The sequence below is a fragment of the Drosophila elegans genome, unplaced genomic scaffold (genome assembly GCF_018152505.1).
Source record: "Drosophila elegans isolate 14027-0461.03 unplaced genomic scaffold, ASM1815250v1 contig_476, whole genome shotgun sequence".
NCBI classification, from domain to species: Eukaryota; Metazoa; Arthropoda; class Insecta; order Diptera; family Drosophilidae; genus Drosophila; species Drosophila elegans.
In genome coordinates, this window is record NW_024545863.1 from 9,973,281 (window position 1) to 9,997,138 (window position 23,858).

General features: G+C 40.8%; 5 protein-coding genes across 6 annotated transcripts; 3 read left to right on the plus strand and 2 right to left on the minus strand.

Moving 5' to 3' along the window:
* Nucleotides 1–372: 372 nt before the first annotated feature.
* On the plus strand, nucleotides 373–4,710 carry LOC108140985 (esterase B1). The gene is made up of 3 exons (XM_017264059.2): nucleotides 373–595; nucleotides 1,419–1,885; nucleotides 3,343–4,710. Exons 1-3 carry the CDS (start codon nucleotides 549–551, stop codon nucleotides 4,524–4,526), a joined length of 1,698 nt encoding a protein of 565 aa, XP_017119548.1. The 5' UTR covers nucleotides 373–548; the 3' UTR covers nucleotides 4,527–4,710.
* Nucleotides 4,711–5,701: 991 nt separating this feature from the next.
* On the minus strand, nucleotides 5,702–8,579 carry LOC108140983 (esterase B1). Its single transcript, XM_017264056.2, has 3 exons — nucleotides 8,393–8,579; nucleotides 7,765–8,231; nucleotides 5,702–7,280 (listed from the first exon to the last, which is right to left on the minus strand). The coding sequence occupies exons 1-3, from the start codon at nucleotides 8,437–8,439 to the stop codon at nucleotides 6,094–6,096; spliced, it is 1,701 nt and encodes a 566-aa protein (XP_017119545.1). The 5' UTR covers nucleotides 8,440–8,579; the 3' UTR covers nucleotides 5,702–6,093.
* A 1,567-nt stretch (nucleotides 8,580–10,146) lies between these two features.
* LOC108140984 (esterase B1-like) lies at nucleotides 10,147–13,932 on the minus strand. Of its 2 annotated transcripts, none has more exons than XM_017264057.2 (3): nucleotides 13,728–13,932; nucleotides 13,099–13,565; nucleotides 10,147–11,389 (listed from the first exon to the last, which is right to left on the minus strand). In XM_017264057.2, the coding sequence occupies exons 1-3, from the start codon at nucleotides 13,772–13,774 to the stop codon at nucleotides 10,203–10,205; spliced, it is 1,701 nt and encodes a 566-aa protein (XP_017119546.1). In that variant the 5' UTR covers nucleotides 13,775–13,932; the 3' UTR covers nucleotides 10,147–10,202. The 2 variants fall into 2 exon arrangements, with proteins under 2 accessions (XP_017119546.1, XP_041565650.1); XM_041709716.1 differs by lacking the exon at nucleotides 10,147–11,389 and adding an exon at nucleotides 12,952–13,045 and having other exon boundaries at nucleotides 13,728–13,925.
* A 1,652-nt stretch (nucleotides 13,933–15,584) lies between these two features.
* LOC108140990 (esterase B1) lies at nucleotides 15,585–19,968 on the plus strand. The gene is made up of 4 exons (XM_017264065.2): nucleotides 15,585–15,757; nucleotides 15,820–16,084; nucleotides 17,248–18,147; nucleotides 19,478–19,968. Exons 1-4 carry the CDS (start codon nucleotides 15,750–15,752, stop codon nucleotides 19,925–19,927), a joined length of 1,623 nt encoding a protein of 540 aa, XP_017119554.1. The 5' UTR covers nucleotides 15,585–15,749; the 3' UTR covers nucleotides 19,928–19,968.
* Nucleotides 19,969–21,007: 1,039 nt separating this feature from the next.
* Nucleotides 21,008–23,581, plus strand: LOC108140989 (esterase B1). The gene is made up of 4 exons (XM_017264064.2): nucleotides 21,008–21,162; nucleotides 21,227–21,503; nucleotides 21,596–21,743; nucleotides 22,338–23,581. Exons 1-4 carry the CDS (start codon nucleotides 21,149–21,151, stop codon nucleotides 23,522–23,524), a joined length of 1,626 nt encoding a protein of 541 aa, XP_017119553.1. The 5' UTR covers nucleotides 21,008–21,148; the 3' UTR covers nucleotides 23,525–23,581.
* The last annotated feature ends 277 nt before the right edge of the window (nucleotides 23,582–23,858 follow it).

Consider the following 23,858-nt stretch of genomic DNA (forward strand, 5'->3'; position numbering starts at 1 on the left):
CATGATTGCTCAAAAATTAATACAAATTTTTGACAAACTTATGAAACCCATTACAGTGGCAATTGCATGAACTATAACCCCGGTCGTTAATGGAATTTGGCAGGCTTTAACCCGCCTGCTGTTGAAATAAAATCCGACTTTATAGCACAGAGCACCGAACACATGGAGAATCATTAAAAAGCAATTACACAGAAGACACGAAACAGCTGTAGAAACGACAAGTGGACGGCCCCCCCCGCGCTTATCAATCGTGATATTCTACTTCCATATTCTCCGGCATATGTTTCGGTGTTTCGGTGCAGCACTCAAACTGCGATAAGCGTCGGGCGTGATTAAAGCCGCAACTGAATTGAGGCTGCTGTGGTTCTACTGGCACTCGAACCGACAGATCGGATTGCACGGCACTCGCTGCTCGTTTCAGTTGTTGCCCGTCGATCGCGGACTGCGGAAGTGTTGACATCACTGACATCCTCGCACCGGACTACATTGTCCACCCTGAGCCTTATCCTTACCACACAGCGGTAGTGAAAACCCTGCGGTCACGAGCCATGGAGATCCGAGTGGGAGTGGGCGATCTGCTGAAGATGGGCACCAAGTAGGTGGGCACACCGGTGTGCATTTACAGTAAAAGCTCTTGTGAAAAGTCTCACAAAAGTATTCGAGAACGGGGTTTAATCAAAACACACGATAAGGTTTATTGAGCCTCGAAATAATCACAAATAGTTGACTGTTTGAGTGCCGATTATTGTGTACTTCAAGTGCACAAGAAAGTATTTTTGGAAAATACCTTAATGGCGTATTTATTTGTGTGTTGCGATTTATTTAGTTGTTCGTCAAAAGAAATAACTTTTCTAAAGACAATATTTTCATTTAAGTGATATTGTTCTGTTTTTATTTTCACTTTCTTAAATATTTTTTTGTAACTTAGGATATAGTTAAACAAATACTTTCACATATAATGTCTAAAATCATGTTTTTTTATAGCTGGTTCTTAATAATACGAATAGTCCTACTTATTTTGACTTAATCATATTTGTCGTTTGCTTAATTTGTTGTCAAAAGAATGGTTCACTACAGTAGATTTTACAGTACTCAATTGATCGGTTTTAGGCTCTCTCTCAGCGATAAGATAAGAAAAGCTTGTTATTAAACCGAATAATCTCTCTTACTCTTAAAACGAGGTACACAGAACAAAAAAGATTCAGATAGTCTTGTAAATTAACAAACAAAGAAGTTTGATTCCATAAAATCAGACAGCTTTCTAAAATATAAAGAGGTTTAATTGTAAAAAAATTGTAGTTTTCATATTGATTTTTAAAACAGACACACATTGACATTTCTTATACCACATTGACATATACCAAACTTTTTTTCTTTTTAATTTATGTTTTTTAAGTAAATCCCTATTTTTCGCGCAGGCTCATTGGCCACAAGATCGTCCAGTACCGCCTGGCCACCAAGCAGACGAAGGTGGTCTGCACCAGGGACGGTCAGGTGCGCGGACTCCGCCGCAGGACGCTGTACGACGACGAGCTGTACTTCGCCTTCGAGGGAATCCCCTTTGCGCAGCCGCCGGTGGGCGAGCTGCGGTTCCGAGCCCCCCAGCCACCACGCCCCTGGCTGGGAGTCAGGGATTGCACCTACCCGAGGGCCAAACCCATGCAGAAGCACTTCGTGCTCAGCATCGTCGAAGGCAGCGAGGACTGCCTGTACTTGAACGTTTACTCCAAGCGGCTGAGATCGGACAAACCACTGCCCGTGATCGTGTGGATATATGGCGGTGGATTCCAGATCGGCGAGGCCGGTCGCGACTTCTACAGTCCGGACTACTTTATGCAGCAAGATGTGGTCGTTGTCACATTTAACTACAGAGTGGGCGCACTGGGTAAGCTATTTAAGCTATTATTGTTCAAGATGTGTAAAGCAACTGTAGCAGATCGGATAAAATGTCCTCATTTGAGACTAGATGGCTAGGGTGACACAAGGTAAAAACTTTAAAAAGTTCCATCTTTTGTTGCAAATGCAATAATATAATTCAGATGGGGGATGCAGGAGTATTTTTCAAGTGATCACTGAAGTGAATTACTACTGTTTTTGATTCATTGTCCTCGAAAAATCAATATAGAAACAAAATTTGAATGACATTTGCTTGTTATGAGAATTATTATGTTATTAAGAATTCAAATACGAAGCATTTTACACGGAAAATGACAGGGAATGCTAAATTTGAACCTATAATTATAAAAAAATAAATACACTTTTCTTTTAATTTATTATATTATTAATTAAAAGTCATTTTTTTTTTTGGGCGTTTGTTCTAAATGAAGATTTTGTGTGTGTGTGAGTTCTTCATTGCATTTTTGGCTAATAGAAATTTCGGTTATTTCAAAAAAGTATACTTGCTTTGATCGGCTACCACCCTGGACTATACCCACTTTCGGGAAAATCTATAACAAACAAATTATACGTTGCACTTGCCATGCCATGCTAAGTCAATTGCTCTCGGAAATAATTTACAGACTGTAAAGTTTAATTGCCCCCTACTGCCAATTCCACAGTCAATCATTAGCAAAGAGATCATCACAACACCTGCAATTACTGCAATTATTATTACCTTAGCAATCAATTAAAATAATATAACAAACCAGATAATATATCGGTGAACGCCATTATTGTACCCTTGCAGAGGGTATTATAGTTTCAGTCAGAAGTTTGCAGTGAAGGTGGCTTTTCCGACCCTTTAAAGAATATACATTCTTGATCAGCATCACTAAGAGAGTCGATCTAGCCATGTCCGTATATCCCTCTACGCAAACTAGTCCCTCAGTTTTAAGGCTGCCAAAAAAGTTGTCCTTCTGTTGCAGGTAGTATATAAGTCCCATGGAAACAATCGAAAAAACGAAAATAAAATTTTGTCTTCTACATTTTTTACTTTTTTTTTTATTTCTTTGGGACCATAACTAAGATTTAATAATTTCAAATTTCGTTTTTAGTTTTATTCAAATCAAAAAACGATACGATCTAATAATTGAGCTGAAAATCATCATAGATTTAATTTGTTTTAAGACATATACGCTTATAAATGTTAATGTATGTTTTAAAGAATATTTAATTGTGCAATGCCTGCAAGGGTATAGAAACTCAAAGTATAATTATTCGATTAAGTTAAGTTGAAATATTTGCATTGATAATGAAGTTCAACTTAATATCATGTATAATAAACAAACATATTTATAGCTTTTAAAAACGGCATAAAATCGTAATTAAATAAATAATTACGACTGATTGCTTAAATGTATTTATTAAATATTTATTTTAAATGAAACCTCTGTCCCCTTGCAGGTTTCCTCAGCCTCGCGGATCGCGATCTGGATGTGCCCGGCAACGCTGGCCTCAAAGACCAAGTAATGGCCCTCCGCTGGATCAGCCAGAACATAGCCCAGTTCAACGGAGATGCCCAGAACATAACGCTGGTGGGCGAGAGTGCGGGGGCGGCATCCGTGCACGTGATGATGACCACGGAGCAGACGCGCGGACTGTTCCACAAGGCCATCATGCAGTCGGGCTCCATGTACTGCGAGTGGGCCAACGAGCCGAGGGGCAGGTGGGCGTACCGCCTGGCCCGCCAGCTGGGCTACACGGGGAGCGAGAACGAGAAGGAGGTGTTCCGCTTCTTGCAACGAGCGCCCGCCACCGAGATGGCCGCCCAGGGAATCGGCCTCGTCTCCCAGGAGGAACGGCGCGAGTACGTCCTGTTCCCCTTCACGCCCGTGGTGGAGCCCTATGTGACGGGGCACTGCGTGCTGCCCCGCTCCCACAGGGAGATGCTGCCGGCCGCTTGGGGCAACGACCTGCCGCTAATCCTGGGGGGCAACTCCTTCGAGGGTCTCTTCTCCTACCAGTCCATCCTGCACGACGAGGAGCACATGCTGAGCGCCTTCGAGGCCTTGATGCCGCGTGAGATCAGGCAGCGGAGCTCACAGTCGCAGCTGAAGGATCTGCTGCGTCAGTTCAAGGTGGACCAGTTCGAGGACCCAACTCGGGGGCGCATGGAGTTCAACGAGTGCCTGCAGATACTCTCCGCCAAGCACTTCTGGCACGGCATCCATCGCACCGTCTTGGCCCGCCTCCGACAAGCCCCCACCACGCCCACCTACCTGTACCGCTTCGACGTGGACTCGCCCCACTTCAATCACTTCCGGCAGGTGATGTGCGGCAGACACGTTCGCGGGGTCAGCCACGCCGATGACGTCTCCTACCTGTTCTATCACATCCTGGCCAACAAGGTGGAGAAGTCCTCGCTGGAGTACCAGACCATCCAGAGGCTGGTGGGGATGTGGGTGGCGTTCGCCCGCAGCGATAATCCCAATTGTCCACAGATTAGTCCGACCAGGTGGGAAGCCTTGGCGGAAAAAGGTCCGCAGATGTGTCTCAACATAGGGAAACAGCTGGAGTTTATGGTGCTGCCGGAGTCAAAGCAAAATCGGATTTGGGATAGCCTTTACCCTAAACACGACTTGTTATAGGTGGGAGGTTGGATAATTTGTAAATAAATCGCAACTGGCTGTTGCCACTAATAAAACTAGACCAAAGGAGGTTTTTGAAATTTAATACATCAAATGTCATTTGCTTAACATGAAAATAAAAATATAGTAAAATTGTAGATAAACCTTAAAAATGTTAATTTCTTTAGCAAAATACAAAAATGTCATATGCTTAACATAAAAATAAAAATAAAATTCTAGATAAACTTTAAAAATGTTAATTTCTTTAGCAAAATACGAGTAAGTGTTGTTCGCTTATATTAAATATGTACAATGATGCATGAATATAACAAAACTGGTTAAGGTGCTCGCATTAATCACAATAAGAAAACCTATTCGCCAGTGTAATGTACTTTTCCTTCACCATCGAGTCAAACTTGACCCTTGACAAGTGACTCGACGATGTTTTGTACTTAAGTTGAGTTAAGTGCTAGCGGTAACTGAGCGAACTTTTGTATTTTAACAAAGTACTTTAATATCATGTTTTGCATTGAAACAGTTTATTTGGAACTTTGTGTGATTTTTCCATTTGCTTTTATGCCAATTTAATTTGTACCTCGAGTTCTGATTAGCCGATTTTGGTCATCAACGATTTGTTAAACTTTCTGATACACAATAATTTGTTATTTGTTGTCGGAGAATCTGGAGCTACTATTTCTGCTTTAAAATGGATCTTTCAGAAAGCTAACAATTAATTTATCTCAATTATTTCTCGTTAAATCATTTTAAAAATTGGTATATGGATATTTTCCAGAGGGGCAAGCACGATCAGAAACATCCAAGTCAAAAAAGTATTTTTTTTTTTTATAAGGAATCTACTAAATTTAACTAATATAAGCAAATATTACATTTATTCATAGCACATTTTGAAACATTTCAATGCAAAGTCAAAAAAGTTTGAAATTTTTGTTTAGAATATATATATATTTTTTGTTTTGATTTATTTTTACATTCTAGGGTATAAATATTACCATATTGCATGTATTGGGACCAACCCTGATTAAACGGAGCTTAAGTCAAAAGAAATGTTAGGTGTTATTTTCTTAATCATGACTCCATGCAAGGAGTTCAACTACACCACAAAATTCAACTTTCATTGAGCACTTGAGTTAATAATCTACAATTTTGTAATTCATAATTGAAAGTCATTCAATCTGTTTGGTTTAAAAATTAGTACATTTTTCGGTCCAGATAACCAATAACCATTTATTTATAGAACAAATAATAGAAAACGTAATGTGTTAATCTCTAATTTCATATTTATAGATTTGGTAGTTCAAAATATGACCGAATACAAATCATTCATGTATTTTTATTTTTGGCAAGGCGATTAAAAAAAACATACATAATTAAAACAGTAAACAATAATGTTTTGTAAAAAAATAAATGATAGGGCAATTAGAATAGGCAATACGGCAATTTAAGAGGCGTTTAAGAAACTAATTATATTAAAGCGATTTTTAATAATTTTAAAAGAATGCATAGCTGTTTAAAAACGATCATTAGAACTATTCATTTTGCACACACAAGTGATACACAAATTTAAGGTCTAGTAGAGAGCCTCCTTGTAATAGAATGAATCCCACACGTCCATGAACTCGGCCTCCGGCAACTCCCGCATTTCCAGCTCAGAGCTGATGTTAAAGCACCGCTCCACGTCGTTTCCTGAAAGACGGACTGGCTCCCATTCGGCAGATCCCAGTTCCGGGCAGTTGGGATTCCCACTGGAGGCAAACGACGTCCACATGCCCACCATCCTCTCGATGGTCCTGTACTCCATCGACGACCTCTGCTGCCTCGAGGCTATGATGTTGTAGAAGAGATACGACAGCTCATCCGCATGGGCCACTCCGCGAATGCGATCCCCGCAAACCAGTCGCCGGAACTGATTGAAGTGCGGGGAGTCGAAGTCGAAGCGGTACAGGTAGGTGGCCGAGTTGGGGGCGTAGCGCTGACGGGCGAGAACCAGGCGGTGCAGATCATGCCAAATTTGGCGATGGGAAAATATGTTAAGAGCCTCAAACATCCCCATCGCTTCCTGCATCTCGTTGTTGAAATAAAGCTTCTTCAGCCGTCGAACCAGAAGGTCCTGCTCCTCCAGACTGCTGGATTGCCTGACTTCCCGCGGCAGGATGTTGTGGAAGTTCCTCATGCACCACGGATCACTTCGCAGCACTTGGTAGGAAAACAGGCCCTCGAAGGAATTTCCACCCATGATGATGGGTATATCGTTGCCCCAGGCCTCGGCCAACAGTTCCTTGTGCATCCTGGGCACCACGCAGTGGTCGCTCTCATAGGGCTCCACCACCGGCCCAAAGGCGAAGAGTAGGAAGCTCCGTATCTCGTCCTGCGTGATTACGTCCTGGTCAATGGCCGCAATCTGTCGAGCGGAAATCGTGCTGAGAAATCCGAGCACATCCGCATCCTTTTCTTCCCCCTTGTAGCCCAAGTTCTTCGCCAGCCGGAAGGCCCAGTTATGATCCGGACTCTCCGCCCACTCGCTCAGGGCACAGCCCGATTGCAGGATGGCCTTGTGAAAGAGACCGCGTGTCTGTTCAGTGGTCATCATCACGTGGACGGAGGCTGCCCCGGCACTTTCCCCCATCAAAGTGATGTTGTTGGGGTCGCCGTTGAAGTGGGCAATGTTCTGGCTGATCCAGCGGAGGGCCATCACTTGGTCCTTCAGTCCTGCGTTGCCTGGAACATCCAACTTGGGATCCTTAAGGCTGAGAAAACCTGTGAAAGAACAATGAAAGGTTTAACAAGAAAGGAGGCTCACTTCGGCAAGCCGAATTTTTTATACCCCTGCCGCTTTTGCTAAAACTAAAAAGTATTTTTTGCATCTAAATTTCGGTGTAGGAACATTGAAGCCAGTTTGATTTTTAGCTAAATTATATTATTAATGTTTTTGTTATAAAATGACTTGTCTTCCTAAAAATCGAATTAAGTCCAATTAAACAAAGAAAAAAATATGGCGTTGTTGCAAACAAACTATACATACCTACATCCGTTAAACAATTAATAAAATTGCTGATAAAGATTATATGATCGCGTCTAACTATAAATCTATAGTAGGTACTTTTGGTGCTAAAAACGCTTCCTTCTACTGATTAATTACGATTGAATGAGTAAAAATTAATATTTAACACAGTCCTTCTTCTTCCTCAACTCAAGTAAGTTTATATATATATTTGAAGTCAACAAAACGCAGGAAACTTACCTAGTGCTGCCAGCCTGTAGTTGATGGAGACGAAAACCACCGGTTGCTTCATGAAGTAATCGGGACTGTAGATATCCCTGGAGGCCTCGCCCTTCTGGAAGCCACCTCCATATATCCACACGATGACGGGCAGCGGCTTCTCCGACTTCAGGGTTTTCACATAAACATTTAGGTGCAGGCAATCCTCACTGCCCTCCACGATCCCCAAGAGCATGTTCCTCTGCAGGGGCTTCGATCGGTACGTGGTGCAGTTGAGCACTCCCTGCCAAGGTTCCGCCGGCTGGGGAGCCCTGAATCGGAGCTCGCCCACCGGTGGCTTGGCATACGGTATGCCCTCGAAGGCGAAGTAGGGTTCCTCGTCGTACACCGTCTTCCGCTGGAGTCCCCGAACCTGTCCGTACTTGGTGTCCAATGTCACGGTGTGACCTGTCGCCAGCCGGAACTGCTGAATCTTGTGGCCCACCAGCCTGTGGGGGAAATCGGGTGAGATCGGGGGTAAGGGAGTTTGGCTGTCCCGCGCGATAAGCGGTCAGGAATGATAACCGCAGGCAGTGGGTCGCACCAGGTCCGAAGGTAGCGATTCCCCAACCTTAGCTCTCTACTTTGGTTTTCGGTCGAATGTACTCACTGGGTGCCCATTTTGAGCAATTTTGGCCATCCCACTTGCACTTCCATAATTTTGTGGTTTTTGGATTGCTTTCGTTTATATATAATAGTATTTAATGAGTTTTATATCCACAGTTTTTATTTGAAGGCTGGTTGGATGGCCGGAATATTGGATTGATCTAGGTTTGCCGTGCGACTAATCGCTGATGTTTGGTCGCAGTACCTTAAATCAGCAGAGATGAAGGCAGCACACTCGAATGCATGTATATATAAATATTTATTTACGAGTTTTCCGGAGCTTTGTTCCTTATCCGCAATCGCACACAACAACGGATAGGCAAATAATACATTTCAACTTTACTATGATAGAAATAGGTAGCGGAAATCTAATTGATTTCTTAACACTTTTTCTACAATTAAAAAAAATATGATATATATATTATATGATTGAAAAATTTAAGTTTACTCCAATCTTTGTATGTTTTGCAAAAGCGTACTCATTTTATGTAATTTAAATTGGGTTTATAAAGTTTATGTTCAAAATCTAAAAGAACTTATTCGAATTTGTCAAATTTTTTTCAAAATATTTTAATATCTTCCCAAAAATCTATGATTTGGTAATTTGCCGAAACTAATAAGTTTTTAGTCACAATGAAATTGAAAACATACAGTTTTAAAGTGCGCATTTACTACCAAGGAACATGTGTACATAAGTGATTTTTCTAAACGTTTAATATTTTTATGTCTTTTGTTTACATATTCTGTTTTATTAAATATTCTGAATTGACAATGAACTATCACACAAACAAAAGATTATGTAAAACAATAGGAAAATAAAACAAGAAAGAAAACAAACTTCGGCAAGCCGATGATCATATACACTTGTAGATATTGCAAAAATGAAATGTTCTTAAAAATATTTAAATTTCGATTTATTTGCATATACTCTATGTTCAAACATATTATAGCTATGATGAGCCCAATCCTTCCTATGGCTGCTATATGATATCGTTTTCGATAGCTTTAAAACTGAGAGACCATTTTTCGTAGAAACAGACGGACATGGCTAGATCGAATCTCGTAGTGTTGCTGATCAAGAGTATATGTACTTAATGGAGTCGGAGATGTCTCCTTCAAAAATGGAAAGCTTTAAATACCGAAAGAATATCAATCAAGCTAATATCTATCAAGCTATTTACAAAATACACGTTTTTATTACGGTTTAAATTTCATCAAAATCGGACGACTATATCATATAGCTCCCATAAAAACAATAGAAATATATAATTTTTTTTTTTTAATGTAACTTTTCTATTTTGTAATTTTTAAAAAATTCTTTTTGACTTATTAATAATTTGACAGTTCAGAATACCGCTTTTAATTTTATTTAAATCGGGAAATGATATCATATAGCTGCAATAGGAACTATCAAATAATTGAGCTGCACATCGTCATAGCGAATCAATCATAACTTTAATGTCTTCAATAGCTGCAAAAGCTACAATAAATTTCGGCTTACCGAAGTTTGCTTCTTTTCTTGTTTAAAATATTTTATATGAATAACGGTTTTAATTTTGCTAACAAATGTAAATGGAATATTACTGTTTTAATGAAGAATTCATTTTTGAAAGAGCTGCAATGCATTAAAAACTGGAATAGCTGCAGGGCATATAAACTTCGGCTTGCCAATATTTGCTCCCCTTCTATTTAAAAAAAAATCTTTCAACAAATTTAATCTTAAAACCAACTAACTAACAAAAAATTAATAATATTTATTATTATTTTCAATTTTAAACTACGTGTAAATAAATGGAAAGACATAGATTTAATGACTAAAAGAGGTCCTCTTTGGGGTAAAGGGTGTCCCACACGGCCATGCTCTCGGCTTCTGGTAGTTCACGCATTTCCAGTTCATGGCTGATATTGAAGCACTGTTCTTTGCCACTTTCCATTGGCCGAATGGGCTCCCATTTGGCAGTTCCTATTTTTGGACAGTTGGGACTACCATTGGCGGCAAACGAGGTCCACATGCCTACCATCCTCTCTATGGTTATGTATTCCATCGAAGATTTATCCAGCTTTGAGGCTAATATAGTGTAAAAGAGGTATGATAAATCATCGCCGTGAGACACCCCGCGAACCTTGTTCCCACAAACCAATCGCCGGAATTGGTTAAAATGCGGGGAGTCAAAGTCGAAGCGGTACAAATAGGTTGGCGTGTTGGGGGCGTAGACTTGGCGGGCGAGAACCAGACGATGCACATCGTGCCAGACTTGGCGATGGGAGAATATATTCAAGGCCTCAAATGTGTCCATCCTTTCCTGCAGCTCATTCTTCAAGTAGTGTTTTTTTAACCGCCTAACCAGTGCATCCTGCTCCTCCCGGCTGCTGGCTTCACTCACCTTCCTGGGCAGAATGTTGTGGAAGTTTCTGGTGACCCAGGGGTCACCTATCACCAGTTGGTAGGAGAACAAGCCCTCGAAGGAGTTTCCACCCAATATGAGCGGCAAGTCATTGCCCCAGGCCTCGGCTAGCAGCTCTTTGTGCCGCCTTGGAACCACGCAGTGGTCGCTTTCGTAGGGCTCCACCACTGGCCCAAAGGCAAAAAGGAGGAAGCTATGAACCTCATCCAGTGTGATCACATCCTGGTCGCTATTCGCTATCTTACGCGCCGAACTCCTACTGAGGAAAGCAAGTACATCGGCGTCCTTTTCTTCCCCATTGTAGCCCAGGTTCTTTGCCAGCCGGAAGGCCCAGTTGTGATCCGGACTCTCCGCCCACTCGCTCAGGGCACAGCCCGATTGCAGGATGGCCTTGTGAAAGAGACCGCGTGTTTGTTCAGTGGTCATCATCACGTGGACGGAGGCTGCCCCGGCACTTTCCCCCATCAAGGTGATGTTGTTGGGGTCGCCGTTGAAGTGGGCAATGTTCTGGCTGATCCAGCGGAGGGCCATTACTTGGTCTTTCAGTCCTGCGTTGCCTGGAACGTCCAACTCTGGGTCCTTTAGGCTTAGGAATCCTAAAAGCATGAGTTACAAACTGGATTAAAGGGAGTTTTCTAAAAAAATACTGATAAATTTAAATGGATTTATTTGGTAAAAATCACCGAAAAGAAATTGAAGAATGATGCGTTTTACATTTCGTAATGATTACCGTATTACAGTAAATTAAAAAAAAAAACAGTAAAGGGACCCACGATTTACAAATATTTACTAGAATTTTAGAGCCACCGCTGATATAGTAAAATGTAACTAAATTGATTTCAAGCTAATTGATTACAGCTAAGCATAAACAAAAGAAGTAGACAAGTAATTAATGCGATTAAAAGTGTTTGGTTAAATTGATTGAAAAGTAAATTACTGTAAGAATTTGTTGATCATACAAGAATGAAAGCAAGCTTAGGCAAGCCAAAATTAATATATCCTTGCAGGTTTAAATATTAAATATTCTCTAAAACTTCTAAATTTCGAATTATGTGCGTACATGTTTACAAAACAATGAAGCTATGATTATTTTTACCTCAATTACTCAAACATAAAACATTATTCTGAACCGTTAGACCAATACTGTGTCCAAAAAAACTTTAAGAAAATTATAAATTATAGAATTACATTTTTAAAATTTTTTTAAATATTGTGATTGTTCTATAGGAGCTATATGATAAAGTCGACTACTTTTAATCAAAATAAAACCGTAATTGTAAAAATCTAAACCATTAATATATGACCGAACATAATCATTATTTATTATTTTGTAAACAAAAAACGCATGGTCACGGAAAGCTTTTAGAAGTATTTACTACTAAAGCCTTAAAGTTTCAAAATCCGGTTTAATTTCTATTTTTTCAATTTGTATTTAAAACTTGAAGAATAATAGATATTATTTTATAAAGATAACGATTATTTGTTATACCTTTGCAGAGGGTATTATAATTTTAGTCAGATGTTTGCAACGCAGTGAAGGAGACATCTCCGACCCTATAATATATATATATTCTTGATCGGCATCACTAGGCGAGTCGATCTAGCCATGTCCGTCTGTCCGTCTGTTTTTAGTTCTTTGACATATAGTAATGGTAAAATATTTCAGAATTACGGTTTGAATTTCATCAAAATCGGACAACTATATCATAATAGCTCCCATAGAAATAATAAAAATATAGAAATAACTATCTAACAATTAAGCTGCAACTCATCATAGCTTCAATTTTTTTTAACATATACGCAAGTAAATCATAATTTTAATGCTTTCAAAAATATTTAATTCTTGCAATAGCTGCAAGGGTATATGAACTTCGGCTTGCCGAAGTTTGCTTCCTTTCTTGTTGAGTTTTATTTTCGGCTCTACAAATAATGATTATTCTATGAGTTCTATTTTGTGTTTGACAAATAACGCTTGGCTTTTAAGTTTTATTTTTTGATACAAAAAAATATACTTATTCCTTGAGTTTTATTATTTCGACTGAAATAATTGCGAAGGATGGGGCAGAAGGACAGACATTGCTAGATCGACTATCCCAGTGGTGCTGATCTAGAATATATGCACATACTTTATAAGGTCATTGTAAGTTTTCTTATCTATCAGACGTGTATTTCGCCACTTCTCCTTAACATCTTGTTTTCGCTGTGTTCATCTCATCGATTCATCTCAATAATTTGACAATTTGTCAGTTACCCTGAAATTTGGTTGAATTTGGTTGCCTACATTTCGAACTATGTATAAACTTACCTAGAGCTCCTAGCCTGTAGTTGATGGAGACGAAAACCACCGGTTGCTTCATGAAGTAATCGGGACTGTAGATATCCCTGGAGGCCTCGCCCTTCTGGAAGCCACCTCCATATATCCACACGATGACGGGCAGCGGCTTCTCCGACTTCAGGGTTTTCACATAAACATTTAGGTGCAGGCAATCCTCACTGCCCTCCACGATCCCCAAGAGCATGTTCCTCTGCAGGGGCTTCGATCGGTACGTGGTGCAGTTGAGCACTCCCTGCCAAGGTTCCGCCGGCTGGGGAGCCCTGAATCGGAGCTCGCCCACCGGTGGCTTGGCATACGGTATGCCCTCGAAGGCGAAGTAGGGTTCCTCGTCGTACACCGTCTTCCGCTGGAGTCCCCGAACCTGTCCGTACTTGGTGTCCAATGTCACGGTGTGACCTGTGGCCAGCCGGAACTGCTGAATCTTGTGGCCCACCAGCCTGTGGGGGAAATCGGGTGAGATCGGGGGTAAGGGAGTTTGGCTGTCCCGCGCGATAAGGCGGTCAGGAATGATAACCGCAGGCAGTGGGTCGCACCAGGTCCGAAGGTAGCGATTCCCCAACCTTAGCTCTCTACTTTGGTTTTAGGTCGAATGTACTCACTGGGTGCCCATTTTGAGCAACTTTGGCCATCCCACTTGCACTTCCATAACCTTTTGTTTTGGGTGTAGTTGCTGGCGATTCTAATGCGACTAAAGTTTGTGGTGGTGAAATTCAAGGAATTTATTTCCAGGCGATGCGGGATTATTGGATCTATCGAAGTTTGCCGCGCGACTGATCGCTAATGTTTGCCGGCACCCAACTAAATCAGGAGCAATGCCGGCAGCGTTCGCAAATGAACAACACCAATACCGAGGCACTATCTTTTGTTGCCACGAACACACCCGGTCAACTCAATCAAACTCTTTTGGGGCTGTCCATATATAACATAATCACCTAGGGGTGTATAATAACTTTTGATTACCAGGGTCCAAAATCATTTAAAACGAGACAGCTTCTTTAATAAAAACATCAGAAATTAATTTTGTTTATTTGAATATTTATTTAGAATTTGTTTGTAACATTTTGAAAAAAATGGAAAATAGTTGATGCATTATCACCAGAGATTGAAACTAGTTGTCTTGACCGCAACATTATGTTTCGGTAAGTGTATGAGTGCTTGCGTATTTATAATCCGTGTCGTTTTTTCTTTACTCGTTTTATACCCCTTACTCGTAGAGTAAAAGGGTATATTGTAATCGTTGAAAAGTATGTAACAAGGAGAAGGAAGCGTTTCCGACCCTATAAATGTATTCATGACTAGGATCAACAGACGATTCGATTTAACCAAGTCCGTCTGTCTGCCTGTCCGTCTGTCCGTCCGTATGAACGTCGAGATCTCGGAAACTATAGAAGGTATTTGGGATTTGAAATGCAGATTCTAGTTATTCTTACGCAGCGAGTGCTTTTTTCAAAACGGAGCCACGACTACTCTAACGCCCACTAATGGCAAAAGTCTGTCACGACACTGCGAGACATATAGAGTGCTGCACGATCTTAACTTCTAGTGTTGGGGATGCAGTTCGACAGTTTGGGAATATTTAGTTTGGAATTTGTGAGCTGAGTAACGAGTATCTAATAGTCGAGGAACTCGGCTATAGCGTTCATTCTAGATTGTCATCGAGTTGTGTGAAATGCGCAACAAAAATAGAGCTGCTTTCAACAGTGCTTTTACATCACAACATTAAAAAGCTTTTCTTTATTTAAAAAATACGAATGTATGTACATTAGGGTGGACGCTAGTTGTTTAAGTATTAGAAGGCCGTCGATTGACCGTTTACATAAAGGTGCACCTTAACCAACAATTGGTCAGCAATAACTTTCATGTGCGTAGCTTTTAACGGAGATAATACCTTTAATTTTAAAAGCAGAATATTTAATTATATTATATATGAAATATGCCACACTTAGAACTTTTATTGCCATACTCATGCATTCGCGCTAATTTTTAGCGATGATTCATTGATGAAAAGGTGAATGCACAATGGGAAAAAACAGATAAAATAATTAAATTTGTGTAATGCTTATTTTATTTTTAAATAATAATTTTTTTTTATGATCTGACTCTTCTACTATAAGAAAACGAAATAATCAAGTTACCAGCTCTCTCTCTAATTTTCTTTTTCGGGAAATAAATACAAATATTCCACTCTTCCTTCTACTAGGAGGAAAAGTGATACGACTGGCGAAATTCATACACTTTGAAGGCTTAGCGATAGTACCCCTACAATTGCCTGCCTTTCGATTTCTTTAGATTGACCGCTACTGTGACTGTTAAAGTTTAATGCTGTTAGGGGCAGAAAGCTTTTTGCTGTAGATCACTGCACACTGGCAGTCTTTCTGTAAACGCCAAGGCCAGCTGATAGCAACAATGGATATTGCTCAAATACAACAACCATGGCATTAACCCTAAACTTTGACGCACACTGAGGCAGCGAAAGCTACAAAAGCAAACTGGAAATCAGCTGTCTCAGAGAATTTGTTGTTTCACTTGTATTTTGTTTTGCGCGATAAAAAGGGCCATAAATGCTTTTCCACCGCTAGATAAAATTGTTCGTGAGTGGCGCTGGCAGTTAACTGTGGATCATGGAGAGGTGAGGTCGAAAAAGTGCCCTGTTTTGGGCGAGAACTAACTTTGGCGGACTTGCACTTGCAGCTTGCAGGTGAACACGACCAGCGGCCCGGTGCGCGGAAAGCTGCGCAGAGGTGTCTACGGCGACGAGTACGTCAGCTTCGAGCGGATTCCGTACGGCCAACCGCCGGTGGGTCCGCTCCGCTTCAGGGCACCGCTGCCCGTGGAACCCTGGTCCCAAGTGCTGGACTGCAGCACGCCGGGCAAGAAGCCACTCCAGTTCAACCAGTTTACCAAGCAGCTGGAGGGCGTCGAGGACTGTCTGTACCTTAATGTCTACGCCAAGGAGGTACCACTGTCGTTGCATTAAGTACTCTACCCCAAGCTATCTATACATTCAAGGGGCAATAGGTTCATAAGACACCCAAAGAAGTAACTTAAGGTAACATGTGACACGTGAATTGCAGTCTATAATCTTGAGTTCTGAAACAAGCAACTCTTGTCGCTTTAATTTACTTCTTTTAAATTTACTTAAAATATCTACTTGGCTGTTTCAGAAGCAATATTTTCTAGTCACTCGCTGTTTCCACCCATTGCGGTCCGGGTAATGAAAATTTTATTCATTTAGATAAGTTTACCTACATACAAGCTAGTCGGTTTTTCAGAGGGCAAAGTTCTATATCAGTGCCTAAGCTTTAACAAGCTATAGAAGGGATTTGTTCAGATAAGACTTCTTAAAGATAACTACAGTCTGGATTGCCTAAAAACAGCAACTAATTAAAACTTTGAATTTTGTTACAATAAGCAGTCGACATTTATTTTTATAGCTGAAAATCTAGTTCCCTCAAGGTGGAAGTTCCATTGCAAAGAGACATTGTAATACAAATGCCACATAATGCATAGATAATCCTTTGTAAATATATTAGTTTCTGAAGAAATGGAATAATTTAAACTTATGGACAACTGATGAGTTAGGTTTTAAAAATTTATATTTATATTTCAGTATATATTGAGTGTGTGATGCTACGAGTGTAATCCAATTCCATCAATGCGTCAGTCATAAAATATTCACAAATAACTTAATATACATATTTTTTATTAAATTATTATATTATCACTAAAATTTATTTAACTGGCAAAATTTGTTGAATAGTTTTATATGAATTTTTTTTTTAATGTTTTGATTTTACTCTGTTAGGTTTTTAAAATGTAATTATATATTTCTGTATATATTTAGTGTGTGATGCTACAAGTGTAATCCATCAATTTCATCAATGCATCAGTCACAAAAGATTCACAACAAATAACTTAATATACATATTTTTTATTAAATTATTATATTACCACTAAAATTTATTTAACTGGCAAAATTTGTTGAATAGTTTTATTTGAATTTTTTTTTTAATGTTTTGATTTTAATCTAAGTGTTTGATGTGTATTGTTTATATCATGTTGTGAGAAAAGGTATGCTCGTTCCAGCTTTCAAAACTAATTCATTTTTTATATTGGTAGCTCAACTCGGCGAGTCCTTTGCCGCTGATCGTCTACTTTTTTGGCGGTGGCTTCGAGAAGGGCGACCCCACGAGGGAGCTGCACAGTCCTGACTACTTTATGATGCGCGACGTGGTCGTGGTGACGGTTTCCTATCGCGTCGGTGCCCTCGGATTTCTGAGCCTGCACGATCCCGCTGTGGGAGTGCCCGGAAACGCTGGTCTCAAGGATCAACTGCTGGCGCTGCAGTGGATCAAGGGAAATGCGGCTAATTTCAATGCGGATCCCAACAATGTGACCGCGTTTGGGGAAAGTGCCGGGGCCGCCTCAGTTCACTACCTGATGCTCAATCCCAGGGCAGAGGGTCTGTTCCACAAGGCCATCATGCAATCGGGCAATGTGCTCTGCTCCTGGGCCTTCTGTTCCACGGAGAACCTGCCCCATCGGTTGGCTGTCAACTTGGGAATGGATAGTGGCGGGCATGTGACCGACGCCATGGTCTTGGACTACCTGCAGAGTGTGCCGGGGGAGAAACTCGTGCGACCGTATCTCCTCACCGAAGCGGAGCTCCTGGACGACTGCTTCTTCCAGTTCGGACCCATGGTGGAGCCCTATAACACAGAGCACTGTGTGCTGCCCAAGCGGCCGCAGGATCTGATGCACACGGCCTGGGGAAACAGGATACCGGTCCTGATGAGCGGCACTTCCTTCGAGGGACTGCTGATGTACCCCCGGGTGCAAATGGCTCCGTTTTTGCTGACCAGCCTCAAGAAGGAACCGGAGCACATGCTGCCGCTGAATGTGAAGCGGAATCTGCCCCAGGCACTGGCCCGACATCAGGGCCAGCAGCTCCAGGAGACCCACTTCGGCGGATGCGACCCCTCGTCCATGTCGCCGGAAACCTTAATCGCATATTGCGAGGTGGGTAGTTTCATTGCGCACATGGTTCATATACACATAGCTATTTAAATGTATTAACAGTTTATATTTTAAAGTTCATATTTATGAACGGCACTTTCTAAACTAATTTAATCCCTTCTGCATTTCCTGCTTAAAAGCTTTCGGTGATTGCTTGAACTAACTTTCCAAGATGACGACACACTTAGTCTTGACATTCAAATTGCTTCGAAAAATCTAAACAAAAAACAAAGCAAGCAAGTTTAGGCAAGCCAATGCTGATAGAGCCTTGCAGCTATTACAAAAATTAAATAATCTACAAAAAGTCTATAGAAAGAAGAAACAATTAAAACTTGTCGATGTTCCGATGAATTTTTGATCGTGCCCATGGCAGGTAAATTATATCGTTGTCCGATATTAATACAATTACAACTGCAATTGCTAAATTGTAAACCATGACAATATCTCGAAGTACATTTGTATAAACTATTGATATTTTTGTACAATTGTTTCTAGGAAAGCTTTTTGATATATTCCACGCCAGTTTCGACAAACCTGCAACATAAACCTTTTAGAAAACTTTCAATCAGACAGTTTCAAAACTGGGGGCCTAGAATATATACATAATCAATAGTGTTAAAAAATAGCGTTTGCCCGTTTGCTAATACTTAATCATGTGTGTTGTACTGCGCCCTTAACTGCATAGTTTTATTAATTTATATTATAAGCTAAAGTAAAAATCAAAATTCAAAATGTCATTGTCCGTTTTCAATACAAGTTACATAGCGTTTTAGAATTACTTAATAACTGAAAAATCATAGTGAAGACTTTATCCCACACCTCAGGGGAACAATTCGCCAAAAAAAGAAATCAGAAACATTTTTTTTTAAATTTATCTGTTAAGGTAATGGAGTAACATTAACTGTTGCATTGAATATGCATTTAATAGTATAACTATATTATCAAGGCCTAATTCGCTATGAAGTTCTAATGTCACGCCGGACTAATACAAAATGAATGCATTTTTTCAACTAATGGATTCTTTAACGAAGGCAGTGCCCTACTAACTTTCAAACTTACGATTATCGGCAAGCACCGTCAAAACCACTTAACTTCTTAGATATTAGCTAGATTTTTGTGTCTACCGATGGATATGACCGAAACACACACATAGTGTCCAAAACCTAGGATGTAACAGTATATACATTCACGATTTCTAAATACAATACAATATACCATTTAAGAACACTCCTCATGGGCCATTTATCTTTAAGATAACTCTTTTTCAGTGATATTAATTTAAAACGAGATAAAACAAGAATGTACTGATCGAAGGTTTCATAATTTATTTTAGTACGCCAGCTACAAGGTCTTCTGGTATCCGATCCTGAGAACCCTGAAGTCCCGGCTCAGCAACTCAAAAGCGCCCACCTATCTGTACCGCTTCGACTTCGACTCGCCCACGTTCAATCACCAGCGATTAAAGTACTGCGGCGACAAGTTACGCGGCGTGGCCCACGTCGATGATCACTCTTACCTGTGGTACGGCGACTTCTCCTGGAAGCTGGACAAGCACACGCCCGAGTTCCTGACCATCGAGCGGATGATTGACATGCTGACAAGCTTCGCCAGGACCTCGGATCCGAACTGCAAGCTCATCGAGGACCAGCTTCCGCGAGCCAAGGGATGGAAGCCCCTGGGCAACGACTCCGCTTTGGAGTGCCTCAACATCTCAGAGAACATTAGGCTGATGGAACTGCCGGAGCTGCAGAAGCTCAAAGTCTGGGAGAGTGTCTGCCAATGAAATTAATGTCTTTAGAATTTACAATAATAATTATAATCAAATATTATTTGTTTTGATTAGGGGGTCATTTGGCTACTTAAAGTTTGGGCTTGACCGTCCTACCAGACCATGATGCGAAGTCCTATGAATTCTATAAGTTCAACACTATTGAAGTTATCGTTTCCTAGTAGCTTTATAAATATAATTCGCTCGTCTAAGCTTCCAGATTATTTTAATAATCTATTATTTTGCAATAATATCGTTTTTTATTTTCTGTGTTCTGTGGTATAATCCGTTAACGTTTCATTGGCAAGCAAACTTCTCTGCTTAATTAAATCGAACATTTTAAAAATCGGAAAATGCACTCTTGGTCGTTTGGTAAACACATGCGTAAATATATTACTGATAAAGACATTGACATGAAATTTGGCCCAGATGTCATTAGCAGTCCCGCCAATTCAAGAAAAAAAGAACTAGCCCAAAATGTTAGGCCCGCGAAGCTTTAATTGAAAAATCACCCTCCTTTATATATTTCTTTGGTAAAGCGTTTTCTGTAAAGATCTTCTTGTTCCAAAATGGTCGTAGCTTCAAAATTTGGAGCGTGGCCGCTTGTCCATAAGTGCTGCTTTTTTGTGTATTGGCTATATATAATGTATTAGAATTACGGTTTAACTTTTCTTCAAAATCGGTTGACATAAAACTCTATTGGATGCAAGGGTATATGAACTTCGGCTTGCCGAAGTTTTCTTCCTTTCTTGCGTTTATTTATTTCTACAAAAATCCTTGACCTTGAGCTGGAACAACATTAATTAATAAACAGAAACATTAAAGTAATAAACAATGTTATATGAGAATACTTTAAAGCTTTTGAGATAATATTCTTTTCTGTTTACGGCTTAATATTTTAAAAAATCGGTGAATATTTTTTGTTTAGCAAGAGTCTACTATGGCCTTTCGTCTTTTATTTTGTAGGCAATATATTAAAAGAATTAAGATTTTATAAATCTTCTTTATCAACTTTTTTGAGCCATATCCATCCCAGAAAAAAAGAGCCCTTCAAGATAGCATAAGTTCGGTTTTTCTTTTTTTTCTTTTTGTTTATGTGCAGCAAATTTACCATTGTTCGAGATACGAGAACGATCAGAGTATTTTTAGGTTGATAAGCTCCGGCTATCGGTGGTAATCTTCAGTGTTTGTTAACTCGAGAAGGCAGTATACGCTCGATACTGCGGTTGATCGGAGATGACGGACGACTAGTAAGACATTCAAAGTCAACGCATGTGTCATATATTTTTCAAGAATAAACATTAAATCTTTTAGCACCGAAAGTTCGCCGGTAGTGTGTACTACTCATGGAAAAGTACAAGGAACTCTGCTTAAATCGCTGTACGACGAGCAGTTCTACGCTTTCGATGGCATCCCATATGCTGTTCCTCCGCTCGGAAGTCTGCGCTTCAAGGAACCGCATGACCTGAAGCCTTGGCACGGAGTTCGAGATTGCTCCAAGCCCTTGAACAAGTGCCTACAAGTGAGCTCCTACACCAAGTTGGTGGAGGGTTCCGAGGATTGCCTGTATCTGAATATTTCTGTGAAAACTGTAAGTTAATCGCAGTGTTACACGTTAAAACAATTCGGTTTCACATATTGATAGCTTAGTAAAATGTTATTAACAATTCCTTTATTTGATAGCTGCTCGGCGAACCTATGCCCATCATGGTCTATATTCATGGAGGTGCTTTTAAGGGCGGCGATTCTTCAAGACGAGCTTGGGGTCCTGACTATTTTATGAAGGAAAATGTGGTCTATATAAGCATTGGGCATCGACTAGGGCCTTTGGGTGAGTTATAAAGAAACTGAATAATCTAAAAGGTCGTAAGAAGAGTTCAAACTTGCTCATAAACTAAAATCAGACAGATTAGTGACAACTACATATATAATAAAGTAGTCCGAATTTAACAAACGGATGGGTATAAAACCATCAATTGAGCAAAACCCAATCGCCGTTTCCCAAAGCCTAAAAAATGGTGAAGTTAAAGCAAACTGTAGCAAAAGTACGGTTAGATGAAATTACAAAAGAATATTTGCATATTCAGAAGGGTAAAAGCCAAGGGATACTACAAAATTACTAATTTAAATTCGGAAAATAAGTTTTATAAAAAATTGTTCTCATGAGCATTGTTTTATAGAAAATTAAATGTTATTTTGGAAAAAATATATTTGTTGAATTCTTACGGTTTTGTAATTTTTATGAAGAGGGTATTATTACTACTGAGTTCACAATGGTTCAAATAGGTACGTAATATTGCTAGGAAATAGTGCGTCGTTTAAGAGTTCTTCAGCGTCATAAGCTTCGGACATAATTTACATATAACTAATATCTTCAGCAAGGTTACAAATTAACACATTTTTTTCTACTTGTGTCTGATTTAAGGCTTTCTGAGTTTTGAGGATCCCACACTAGAGGTCCCTGGCAACGCCGGTCTTAAGGACGTAATCCTGGCCCTTCAGTGGATCAAGGCGAATGCGGCCAACTTCAATGGCGACCCGGACAGAATAACGATCTTTGGCCACAGCTCCGGCAGCATGACGGTTCAGCTGCTGCTGGCCAGTCCACGAACAGAAGGACTCTTCCACAAGGCCATCCTTATGGCGGGCTTCTCCATGGAGCTGAATCGTCTGCCTGATATGGAATTCCGCCTGGCCAAACACCTGGGCTACGAGGGAGACAATGTCGACAGCCAGGTCTTGCAGTTTCTCTTGAAGGCAGATCCGCATCAGCTCGCCTCAGCGGACTTTTTCACTCCGGCGGAGAAGAGTCAAGGCCACGTCATGGCCTTTGTTCCCAGCGTAGAGCGATATGCCACCCCAAAGGCAGCTCTCCTATCGGAGCCCGTCGACCTCCAGCGCACTGCATGGAGTAACCGCATTCCCATCATCCTGGGCGCCAACAGTGGAGAGGGTTTGACCAGCATTAATTTCATCAAAACCAACCCTTCTTGGCTGAAGGACTTCCAGCACAACCCCGAGCGGGTGTTGCCGTGGACTCTGAGGAATCGCTGTGATCCCGGACTGCGGCGTCAGTTGGGCCAGGCGCTGATCAACGACTTCTGCCAGGTTCACGGACACGAGCTGACTGCCAGCCACACGGACGCATTTGCGGATCTCTTCACCCATAGCATGGTGCATGCCCTGGACCGACTAATCCGAGCCAGGTTGTCCTATGGCCAGGCACCCACTTACCTGTACCGCTTCGACTTCGACTCGCCGGACTTCAACTTCTACCGGATCCGCTTCATGGGGAAGGAGCAACGGGGAGTCGGCCATGTGGACGAGCTGGGATACATTTTTGTGATCCCAGCCACCTTTAAATTGAACCCATCTCGGCCCGAGTTCACCGCCATCCGCCGCATGGTGGCCATGCTCGTGCAGTTCGCCGCCACCTCGGATCCCAATGCACCACTCACCAAGTCTCTGGTGGATTGGAAGCCCGTCTCCCGGTTCGGCCAAAGAATGGTGCTCAACATCAGCGAGGAACTAAGGTTCATTCCCCAACCAGAGAGGCCTAAGCTAAAGTTCTTCGATCGGCTCTTCGAAATGGCTGGAGTGCCTCTATTTTAAGAGATTCCTTCTAATTGTTAAATAAAAGAAAATCAATAAAAAATACCTGAAAACGTAGCCTGTGCAGTACATTTGATGGCGGTGCAAAATGATTTTTTTTTAACAAAATTCAAATATACAAATTTGGAATACTAAAAGATAGTAATTTTTAAAAATGTAAGCTTTTTTCACAACCTCTTCTGTGTTTATTGAATTTTTGTGGCAAAACAAATACTTTTTTGTTGCCTTTGTGAAAAAGCCTTTGACAAATCACTCGTTTAGTTGATAAGCCGTCGCCACAATTAGCGCCAGAATGGTGCAAAAAGCTCGATCACCAGACACGTTTTTTTAGCCA

Coding starts and splice junctions, on each gene's coding strand:
- LOC108140985 (XM_017264059.2), top strand. CDS start 549: ATGGAGATCCGAGTGGGAGTGGGCGATCTGCTGAAGATGGGCACCAA. Junction 596..1,418: donor CTGCTGAAGATGGGCACCAA/GTAGGTGGGCAC, acceptor TTTTTCGCGCAG/GCTCATTGGCCACAAGATCG. Junction 1,886..3,342: donor CTACAGAGTGGGCGCACTGG/GTAAGCTATTTA, acceptor GTCCCCTTGCAG/GTTTCCTCAGCCTCGCGGAT.
- LOC108140983 (XM_017264056.2), bottom strand. CDS start 8,439: ATGGAAGTGCAAGTGGGATGGCCAAAATTGCTCAAAATGGGCACCCA. Junction 8,232..8,392: donor TTGCTCAAAATGGGCACCCA/GTGAGTACATTC, acceptor TTTCCCCCACAG/GCTGGTGGGCCACAAGATTC. Junction 7,281..7,764: donor CTACAGGCTGGCAGCACTAG/GTAAGTTTCCTG, acceptor GTTCTTTCACAG/GTTTTCTCAGCCTTAAGGAT.
- LOC108140984 (XM_017264057.2), bottom strand. CDS start 13,774: ATGGAAGTGCAAGTGGGATGGCCAAAGTTGCTCAAAATGGGCACCCA. Junction 13,566..13,727: donor TTGCTCAAAATGGGCACCCA/GTGAGTACATTC, acceptor TTTCCCCCACAG/GCTGGTGGGCCACAAGATTC. Junction 11,390..13,098: donor CTACAGGCTAGGAGCTCTAG/GTAAGTTTATAC, acceptor TCATGCTTTTAG/GATTCCTAAGCCTAAAGGAC.
- LOC108140990 (XM_017264065.2), top strand. Junction 16,085..17,247: donor TTAATGTCTACGCCAAGGAG/GTACCACTGTCG, acceptor TTATATTGGTAG/CTCAACTCGGCGAGTCCTTT. Junction 18,148..19,477: donor CCTTAATCGCATATTGCGAG/GTGGGTAGTTTC, acceptor AATTTATTTTAG/TACGCCAGCTACAAGGTCTT.
- LOC108140989 (XM_017264064.2), top strand. Junction 21,504..21,595: donor TGAATATTTCTGTGAAAACT/GTAAGTTAATCG, acceptor TTTATTTGATAG/CTGCTCGGCGAACCTATGCC. Junction 21,744..22,337: donor GCATCGACTAGGGCCTTTGG/GTGAGTTATAAA, acceptor GTCTGATTTAAG/GCTTTCTGAGTTTTGAGGAT.